The sequence below is a fragment of the Prunus avium genome, chromosome 6, assembly GCF_965620075.1.
Source record: "Prunus avium chromosome 6, drPruAviu1.hap1.1, whole genome shotgun sequence".
Taxonomy (NCBI): domain Eukaryota; kingdom Viridiplantae; phylum Streptophyta; class Magnoliopsida; order Rosales; family Rosaceae; genus Prunus; species Prunus avium.
This window is the reverse complement of record NC_142289.1, coordinates 4,002,284-4,011,708: the sequence shown is the minus strand read 5'-3', so window position 1 is coordinate 4,011,708 and position 9,425 is coordinate 4,002,284. Positions and strand designations below refer to the sequence as shown.

Below are 9,425 nucleotides of genomic sequence, written 5' to 3'. Positions count from 1 at the left end.
CCGATTGTCTATTTTATTTCAGTTTTGCCCGCTAACAAAAATTAAAACGTAAATGTGAGAAAAGAACTTAGAGAAGTACCACTAAATTAAGAGCTTTCCGATTCGTGTACGTCACATCGAACACGAAACTTAGAAACTACTTCCTTACCCAACTCTTCTTATAGGCTAGAAGACATTTTGTCCTACATTCATATCAAACACTTTCTGGAATATGATATAATACGTCTTAATTTATAATAAACAACTTGTAGAAAAAAATAAAAATAAAAATACTTCCTTGCTGGTATGTGATAATGTGAGAATAATAAACAACAAAATGGAGGAAAAGAATGAAAGTGGAATTTTACATTTGGCGGATTGGCAGATTGGCGGGCCATGTTCAAAATTTCGTAAAAACTGAAAATAGAAATTAATTAATTACGCATATCTGAAATAACATGCCTACATTTTCACCTGTTTATTTCTTAATGCTTATTTTATTCTGAATTTCATATATATATATATATATATATATATATATATATATATATATATATCTGTCTCTGTCTATCCTCCCCATTGCTGGCTCTGACACTTTTTCAAGGGACGTTCTTTTTCTCCTTCCTCTCCCAATTTCAACCCCTCACAAACACCCACCAGCGCTCTCCAGAGAACCAAATTTCTGAAGATTAGGGTTCTGGGGGGCTTGTTGTGATCCGAAAGGGTTCCATTTAATCTAACAGAAACCATCACAAACGCATATACTGGTATAATTTCAAATATATATACATATATGCGATACATATATGCGATATGCGTTTGTATGAAATCAGAATCTGAGAGTTGAGAATGGAAGTGGGAAGGAGGATATCGGCGAGTCCTCGGCCATGCTCGGGTCGCAGAATATTGGCGAAGAAGAAGAGGGCTCGCTCGGATGGGATTGTAAACAGCGTGAAGAAGCTTCAGAGGCGTGAGATTTCTTCAAAGCGTGATCGAGTTTTTGGCCTCAGCAATGCCCAGGAGAGATTTCGTAACATGCATCTCAAGGTCTGGTTTTCATTTTTGTTGTATTTCTACTGATGTTCAATTGCTCGACCTCAGTTTTTCATAGCTCGTATGTATCCAATGCAATTTCAATTTTTCAATCTCAAATCACTTTCTAGGTTTTGGAAGCATGCGGTTCTCATTGCATATCATAAATTTACTAAATTCATGTTGATTAGTTTTTTTTTTTTTTCTTTCTGTTTTTTGGCAGTGCATATAACATTTGAACTATTTGGCTGGGGCTACAACTTAGAAGAATTCTTATAAGAAAATTAAAATAATTAAAATTTGAATTCTTTACTGACAATGTTTTTTTTCTGGAATTGAGAACCCTGATCGTGGGCAGATGTTTTCATTTGAGAGATGTGTTGATCTGCTGTTTCCAACCTGAGTCATAGTTATCACCTTGGTTTATATACTTCTTCATTGCCTTGGGTTTGTGTGTTTAGATTCTGGTGAAGCTGGCCTTGGGTTAAACCTTGTGATCATATTAATTTCTTACTAAACTTTCCCCTGTGAGAACTTGCCAATGAGAACGAGAATTCATTAATTGTCTACTCCACATATTACGGAGCATTAAGAAGCTCAAGTTATGACCCAACAGTTTTTCTTTTATTGTTGAAACTGTAAAGCTGACATTCATGATTAGCATTAGCTGTATCTGTCAAACATAACAAGGGGGATTATCAATGGCTGTGTTTCTTTTTTTAATATCTAATTAGTTCATTTCTGATTCAGGAGGAATATGATACTCATGATCCCAAGGGGCATTCTTCCCCCATATTGTCCTTTCTGATGAAGAGGACAAGGGTTATTGAGATAGTTGCTGCACGTGACATCGTATTTGCTCTTGCACACTCAGGTGTTTGCGCAGCTTTTAGCAGAGGTAATAACATTCCTAACTGAAATAAATATCTTACCAAATGCATAACTTTGTGTTCTGTATATATTTTCCCAAGGTAGCAAATATTGCAGTAGGTTAGGTTAGTCAATCATTTTTCAGGAATGATAAATCACAGAAATTGAAGGAGGAGATACACAATTAATGACAGAAGATACGATTTGTAAAAATCGGATTTAAAATGACTAGAAAAGTAGAAACAAGACTGAATACAGTTTTATCATTTTGAGAAAATCCAAAATCTGGACCCAACCAACCCATTAAGACCCAATCTTGGGGAGAACCTTGTAAACCAGTTGATTAAACAAAATAGAAAAAAGCCTTCATCATGCCTGCATTGTTACCTATTCTCTGTTGGCTATTCATATTGCAGAGAAAAACGAGAGGATATGTTTCTTGAATGTAAGCCCTGATGAAGTCATTCGGAGCTTGTTCTATAATAAGAATAACGATTCGCTCATCACAGTTTCGGTCTATGCCTCAGACAACTTCAGCTCTTTGAAATGCAGATCCACAAGGATTGAGTGGGTAGATCTTACTTCACATTTATGTTTAGCTTCATAGGTTATCTATTTCTTATTGTCTATTCATTGACTAGGTATATAAGGAGGGGCCAGCCAGATGCTGGATTTGCTCTTTTCGAGTCTGAGTCTTTAAAGTGGCCTGGGTTTGTAGAGTTTGATGATGTTAATGGCAAGGTGCTAACATACTCTGCACAAGACAGGTATATTTCGTTTTGTAGCATTTCTAATATATGATTATCAAATCCATTAAGATACTAACAGATTTCCCTTTTTTGGGGGTATTGAACCAGTATATACAAGGTGTTTGACCTTAAGAACTATACCATGCTTTACTCTATATCAGACAAACATGTACAAGAAATCAAGATCAGGTATCTCTCCCTCTTCTTCCCCCCAATCTCTCGTTGAAACAGTTTGCTTGCTATCCATAGTTTGCTGTCTATGTCTCACACAAACTAATATTTATGCTCAAGTCCTCAATGATTCTTCTGTATTCAACTTACCCCATCATTTCTATTGTTTGTAACAGTCCAGGCATCATGCTGTTGATTTTCAATAGAGCTAGTAGCCATGTTCCACTGAAGATTCTATCAATAGAAGATGGCACAGTTCTCAAAGCCTTCAACCATCTACTTCATCGAAATAAGAAGGTTGACTTCATAGAACAATTCAATGAAAAGCTTCTTGTTAAGCAAGAAAATGAGAATCTTCAGATTCTTGATGTAAGTAAATTATAGCTATTATGGCATAACGAGAGTTATTTTGCAGCCTTGGTTATTCATGCCTGAGAAACTTTTAATTCTCTGTAGGTTCGAAATGCAGAGCTGATGGAAGTTAGCAGAACTGAGTTCATGACTCCATCAGCATTTATCTTTCTTTATGAGAACCAGCTATTCCTGACATTCAGAAATCGAAACGTGGCTGTCTGGAACTTTCGTGGAGAACTTGTGACTTCGTTTGAGGATCACTTGTTGTGGCATCCTGACTGCAATACCAATAACATTTATATAACAAGTGATCAGGATCTTATCATATCTTACTGCAAGGCTGATTCGGATGACCATTGGATGGAAGCAAATGGTATTTCATTTGCATGTTCCAATCTCTCTATACAGCAAGAGATTAGTAACTCTAGAAAATAGTGGAGGATATTATTTTGCATATAATATATATTTTTTCTTTTGCAGCTGGATCTATTCATGTCAGCAATATCTTAACCGGGAAATGCCTGGCCAAAATAAATGCAGGCAATGGCGGTCCCAAGGTTGACGAGTGTGACAGCAGTGCTGGCTCCTCAAGCAAGCGAAGCAACTCATCTCTGGTGAGAAATACCGTTGCTGAGGCTTTGGAAGACATAACTGCTCTTTTCTACGATGAAGAGCGCAATGAGATATATACTGGAAATAGGCATGGTCTTGTTCATGTGTGGTCTAACTGAAGTTGAGATCATTACTTTGTTTTGGAAGCTGCTCTTAGAGAAAGAGTTTATTTTGGCAAGCCTTCGTGCATATGGGATATTACGAGTGCGTTGTATCATTAGATGACCTGGAAGTGCTCTTGCATTGTATCATAGTATGATTTTTGAAATTGTTAATGTAGCCTTCTGTAGAGCTTAATTTTTTGGGGAATATAGGCAGGCTTTCTAAATTTTGCTTCCCATTATCCATATAAAGATTTTTTAGAATCTCAATTACGAAAATGTACTTTTATGGATTGTTGACTGACGCCCAAAATGTCAATAATACCCTTATTATGCTAAATAGGTGTCACGTCAAACTCTGATTCAAAATTTAAACCCTCCTCCAATGGTGTGTTTATGAGTCAAAAATCCCACTCGATTGCTCCACCTCTCCACTTTACCTTTCTCATCTCAACGAAGGGAAGGAGGCTTGCATAAAAAGTAAAGTCTGGAGTAAAACAGAAGGCGAATGGCCATCGCTTTCAAAAAGCAAAAAACAAGTATCCATGTAACGATCATATTTACTTCAACTTGCAAAGTACGCGTACGCGTAGTTGTTATTGAATTTTTTCTTTGTTTGATTAAGGAGGACAAATGAAGATGCCGAAAACTTGGAGAATGAGGCATTTCAGCAACAATGCCAAAGTTGACGGACCTACTCAACGGCGCTAACCTTGTCAGCATTCTTCCTACTCGACGGTGATTGCCTTGTCGGCATTCTTTCTGAACTGCCCCCGTAAAGTTGATTTTACAAATGAGCTTAAAGAAAACACAAACACATCCAGAAAAAAGAAAAAAAGAAAAAAAGAAAAAAAAAAGAAGGGGAACAACAAAAAAGATTAAGCTAAACACCAGAAAGTTAAAAAGGAACTACTTGTTATGAGAATATAAGGCATTTGTGTTCATGAATATGAGGGTTTATATACACAGACAGCTTTTTAATGCTTTGGTTACAGGAATTATATGCAGCTGGAGAAAACAATGGCATATGACGCTGACTTTATACAAAACAAATGTGTAGCTGAAATACAAATTTGCATTTCTTCCACCATGGTTCATGCATGCTTTCTCCATTCTTTTAAATGTCAACTCTTTACTCCCCGTTTCTTTATAAAATTATTCTAGCTGGGGAGCTTTCCCTCTCCAGGGTTTGACTATCTGAAATGAGCAGAGCAAACTAGAATCCACATTCATCAAGGCACCTGCATTGTTGAACTCTCCACAATAGTTTGGTGCAGAGAATATGGTAACCAACTGCCTGTCTGCGAAGAATTCGTAACCATCTTCAACAACCTGTCAACCAAGGAGAGAAAACTATTTAGCCGAAGGTCGAAGATCACATTAGCAAATAGGTATTTTCACATGTACTAAACGTGGACGGTAAATGTTATGTGGTGCATGCTTGAAACTTTCTTTCCTATCACCGCTTGTATACGATTATGTGTATCTCTCTAATTACGTGATTAAAACAAGATAAGAAAAAGATAGAGACCTGGTGAGCCCGACATATGAGATCCATATCATGTTTCATCAAGAACTCTGCCACCTTATCTGCCCCAAAGGTGTAAGAAACACCCCTATCATTCTCACCCCACCCTTTAATGTCCCTATCTGGATCCGACCAAAGTAGGTCACACAAGAGCCCTTGGTCGGGCACATCAATCGGCCTTTGAATGGCTCTGAGTTGCTCCAAGTTGTTCAGCTCAGGAGAAAGGCCGCCATGCATGCAGAAGATCTTGTCATCGATGACTGCAGCCACGGGCAAACAGTTAAAGGAGTCGGTGAAAATCTTCCATAGTCGGACGCTGAAGCGGCGTTTACACTCATCATAGAATCCATAGATTCTGTTGATGGAAGCACACTCATGGTTCCCTCGGAGGAGGAAGAAGTTATCAGGGAACTTGACTTTGTATGCAAGGAGGAGGCATATTGTCTCTATGCTCTGTTTTCCTCTGTCTACATAGTCTCCAAGGAACACGTAGTTGGCATCTGGTGGAAATCCGCCATACTCAAACAGTCGCAAGAGGTCTGGATATTGCCCATGTATATCACCTGCAACCCCCAAACAATATGATCTCATTGCTTCCATAACATAGAACATAGAAGAAATAGCCATAACAAGATGAATTATGCTCTGTTTTCATTGGAGCCACCCAATTCAAGTAAATTTTTTTGGTTTTGGACAATGATGTACATAAAAAGACTCTCTTATGAGATTTTAATTATTGCAAATGCTGATATGAACATACAGGGAATTGGAATTTACATACTAATTGAAATTTTACGTACCGCAAACATTGATGGGAGCTTCCAACTCAAGAAGATTAGGCTGCCTGAGAAAGACTTCTTTTGCAGTTATGCAAAGTTGTCGGATTTCGGACTCGATTAGCTGAATCCTTTTACCTCTGTTGATCCTTGCTTCCAACAGTCGCTCTATCAGCCCATCTAATCCTTCCATTCCCCCACCTTCCCTATCCAACTCCTATCTTTTGTTCTATTTGTTTTTATGATTGATCCTATAACACCTAAACTAGAATTATATGTATAACTTGTTTATTAATGTTAAAGAAAAGGAAAAAAAAACCCCACACAGAACCTGATCACAATGGAGATAGAAAGAATGATCAGAAAAACAAAGTATAGGAAGAGAGAGAGAGAGAGAGAGAGAGATTGCAAAAGAATCGGTGGAGAGAGTTATATTTGGTGGGATTTTATTATTAATGATTTTGTATTTTTAATCAAAGGAGGTCAGAGGATGCGAACTTGTTCTTTTTTGGGTTTGTGGGTTGTGACATGAACCCTTTTTTTTATTTATGGTTGTGATGTTGAGAGGTTCACAACCTTTGCCAACTAATTAGAAAAAGAAACAAGCAACCCACCATTTCCCCGACTTAGATGGGCTGCTCCACGTAAAAGGGGATAGTTATATGCTATAAATGATTTACTCATAATCTGGTAGGTTCGTTATATCTTATCAATTGTGGGTATAAATTATAATGCCTGGCCAAATCATGCAAAACATCAAATCATATTTTGTAGATGGAGAAGAACCCATGTTTCAGATAGACCAGAAGCAATTAATCAAATCACATGACTAACAACAAGCACATAACACACGACACTTCCTTCTACTGATTCATGATCCAACAAAGAAGCTGAATATTATAAAACCATACTTCGAATGATAAGTTGTCTAACAAGGATAATAATCATATTGTGATATACAAAGATGGAAAGCATAATAATAGGAGGCTTTGAAATCACCAAGATGATGACAGGCAGCCCTAAATTCATCACTTCCTAGAAAATGCCATATTCCTTCCGGGAGAAAGCACTTCATTCATAGCATCTTTGTGTTCACAAGTGAAAAACTTCAGAATTGAGACTTGTCAAGGCTGTCGAAATAGGGATGGTCAAGAGCGGCTTTGGCTGAGATTCTCTCGGCTGGATCATATTTAAGCATTTTCTACAGAGACCAAAATCAAGGCACTCTTAGAATAACCAGAGTAATAAAGAGGCAATTACAAGTACTAATAAAACAGCCAGCACCAATCTAATATCAACTGATAAACTTGTACTTATCCAATGTCAACACATTTGCTAAAACAGGTTCTGCTCATTCATCACATGACTACATTGTAATGGTTCTGCTTTCAAACTTGGCAGGCACTCAACAGTCAGGCCTATTATGTTACTATTCCAAATAACCATGACACAACAAACCCTAAAATCCGAACCAATATTGCAAACTGAAAATAACCATGGAGACTGTCTTCTTGAAGAAAAAAACAGACTGGGTATTACAAGATACTTATATGATGAATAGATGGACCAAGAAAAAACACAACGAAGAGATATGTATTGGCAAGCAAAATGAATAGATCACCGTATATAAGCCCACATGGAATTTGGCAAACAAATGAACTACGTTTTTCAAATCATGTACATATTTGCACATGGCAAAAAATGCCAAATTCCTAAATGGCAAATATGAATCACATACCAAACAGTTATAGGGTTGAAGAACACTGTTCAGAAGACAAGTTAATTGCAGCTTTAAGCACTCGAAAAAAACTTACTTCTAGGAGATCAACTCCATCAGGCCCCAAAGCAGGAACAGCACGAGCCAAGTTTTGAGGCTCCCACTGTGGATACACATGCCAATCTCGCAGAGCACTAACTCCTGGCCACTGCTTGTCTGTTGGTGTTCCTAGCAGCCTACGCATATATAGTAATACTAGCAAGTAAAATTTTTGCTTTTCCGTTTCCGCAGTCCCAGAAAATAAGTACAAATCAAAATGCGAAATTGAGCGGGGAAATAAAATAAGCACCTGAAAATGTGAAGCAGCTGCTGGAACTCAGAGTCTCCTGGGAACAGAGCCTGCCTCCTCACCATCTCGGCTGCAATTCAAGAATCAAATAGAAGCATAATCAATCAAATTAAATAGTTAATTAGTTACTAATTGAAGCATTAAATCCAAAAGAAATTGAGAAATCGTGAGAATGAGTAAGAATTGAGTACCGAAGATACATCCGACGGACCACATGTCCACGCCGGTGGAGTAGTGAGTCGAACCAAGCAGAACTTCCGGTGCTCTGTACCAGAGAGTAACAATCTCGTGCGTGTAACTCTTGAGAGGTACAGTGAAAGCGCGGCCGAGTCCAAGATCGGCGATCTTCAAAATCCCTCTTTCCTTGTCCAGAAGCAGATTCTGGGGCTTCAGATCGCGGTGGAGGACGCCATGGGAGTGACAGTGGGCCACCCCCTTGCACAGTTGGTAGAGGAAGCTCTGGACCATCGACGGCGCCAAGGGCCTCGGACTAGGACCTTTCCGGTGAGAATCGATGAACTTCTTGAGATCGGTGTCGAGGTACTCGAAGACGAGGTAGAGGACGGGCTTGCCTTCCTTGCTGTCGACGTGCTCAACGCAGATAAGCCGTACGATGTAGAGCGACTGAGAGAGCATTTGCAGAAGAGAGACCTCACGGAGCGCGGTGGGAGGGACGCCTTCTTCGTCCATCTCCAGACGCGTCTTCTTCAGCGCGACCAATTGGCCTGTGGCCTTGTCCTTGGCCTTGTAGACCTTGCCGTACGTGCCTTCTCCTACCTTCTCCAGCTTCTCGTATTTCTCCATTTATGAGATGTCAAATTAAAACCCTAGAATTTTTGAATTTCTGGTCTCCCTCTTCTTCTGGATCGAACCGTCCACTCTCTCTCTTGTGGTTGGATTTTTAAATTTAAAGGCGGAGGAGGCGGAAGGAGCGCATAGGTGCTGCCCAACGGAACGGGAAGGAGAGGGCAGCACGTGTCCCGCGCTTGCGTTCACGTTCCAAATTTGAATTCACTTGCCCTCCTACCCGTCTCGCTTTCCAATATATTTGTTTCCATTTTATGTGATCGGAAAATCACAACGAAGAGATACTTGTACATTTCTTAATCGAAAATATTTCTGTGTGCCTGTCTATTTTCTGTATAAAAAGAAAAAATCTTACATTTTTAACTCGGAATTGATACTTT

General features: G+C 38.8%; 3 protein-coding genes across 3 annotated transcripts; 1 reads left to right on the top strand and 2 right to left on the bottom strand.

The window, feature by feature from the left end:
• The first annotated feature begins 546 nt into the window (after window positions 1–546).
• On the top strand, window positions 547–4,138 carry LOC110769387 (uncharacterized). The gene is made up of 8 exons (XM_021973341.2): window positions 547–1,026; window positions 1,762–1,909; window positions 2,298–2,448; window positions 2,523–2,648; window positions 2,739–2,819; window positions 2,978–3,170; window positions 3,258–3,528; window positions 3,636–4,138. The coding sequence occupies exons 1-8, from the start codon at window positions 829–831 to the stop codon at window positions 3,884–3,886; spliced, it is 1,419 nt and encodes a 472-aa protein (XP_021829033.1). The 5' UTR covers window positions 547–828; the 3' UTR covers window positions 3,887–4,138.
• A 628-nt stretch (window positions 4,139–4,766) lies between these two features.
• LOC110769380 (serine/threonine-protein phosphatase PP1 isozyme 2-like) lies at window positions 4,767–6,944 on the bottom strand. The gene is made up of 3 exons (XM_021973335.2): window positions 6,197–6,944; window positions 5,400–5,959; window positions 4,767–5,200 (listed from the first exon to the last, which is right to left on the bottom strand). The coding sequence occupies exons 1-3, from the start codon at window positions 6,363–6,365 to the stop codon at window positions 5,024–5,026; spliced, it is 906 nt and encodes a 301-aa protein (XP_021829027.1). The 5' UTR covers window positions 6,366–6,944; the 3' UTR covers window positions 4,767–5,023.
• Window positions 6,945–7,042: 98 nt separating this feature from the next.
• LOC110769389 (cell division control protein 2 homolog C) lies at window positions 7,043–9,277 on the bottom strand. The gene is made up of 4 exons (XM_021973344.2): window positions 8,430–9,277; window positions 8,239–8,308; window positions 7,987–8,125; window positions 7,043–7,373 (listed from the first exon to the last, which is right to left on the bottom strand). The coding sequence occupies exons 1-4, from the start codon at window positions 9,040–9,042 to the stop codon at window positions 7,281–7,283; spliced, it is 915 nt and encodes a 304-aa protein (XP_021829036.1). The 5' UTR covers window positions 9,043–9,277; the 3' UTR covers window positions 7,043–7,280.
• Window positions 9,278–9,425: the final 148 nt, after the last annotated feature.

What these genes read in the sequence shown, in the direction of transcription:
- LOC110769387 (XM_021973341.2), top strand. Translation starts at nt 829, where the DNA reads ATGGAAGTGGGAAGGAGGATATCGGCGAGTCCTCGGCCATGCTCGGGT. An exon ending in GTACAAGAAATCAAGATCAG is followed by an intron (nt 2,820 to 2,977) that starts GTATCTCTCCCT and finishes TGTTTGTAACAG; the next exon opens with TCCAGGCATCATGCTGTTGA. An exon ending in CCATTGGATGGAAGCAAATG is followed by an intron (nt 3,529 to 3,635) that starts GTATTTCATTTG and finishes TTTCTTTTGCAG; the next exon opens with CTGGATCTATTCATGTCAGC.
- LOC110769380 (XM_021973335.2), bottom strand. Translation starts at nt 6,365, where the DNA reads ATGGAAGGATTAGATGGGCTGATAGAGCGACTGTTGGAAGCAAGGATC. An exon ending in AGCTCCCATCAATGTTTGCG is followed by an intron (nt 5,960 to 6,196) that starts GTACGTAAAATT and finishes TGGGGGTTGCAG; the next exon opens with GTGATATACATGGGCAATAT. An exon ending in TCATATGTCGGGCTCACCAG is followed by an intron (nt 5,201 to 5,399) that starts GTCTCTATCTTT and finishes CTTGGTTGACAG; the next exon opens with GTTGTTGAAGATGGTTACGA.
- LOC110769389 (XM_021973344.2), bottom strand. Translation starts at nt 9,042, where the DNA reads ATGGAGAAATACGAGAAGCTGGAGAAGGTAGGAGAAGGCACGTACGGC. An exon ending in GTCCGTCGGATGTATCTTCG is followed by an intron (nt 8,309 to 8,429) that starts GTACTCAATTCT and finishes CTTGAATTGCAG; the next exon opens with CCGAGATGGTGAGGAGGCAG. An exon ending in ATGGAGTTGATCTCCTAGAA is followed by an intron (nt 7,374 to 7,986) that starts GTAAGTTTTTTT and finishes TGGTCTCTGTAG; the next exon opens with AAAATGCTTAAATATGATCC.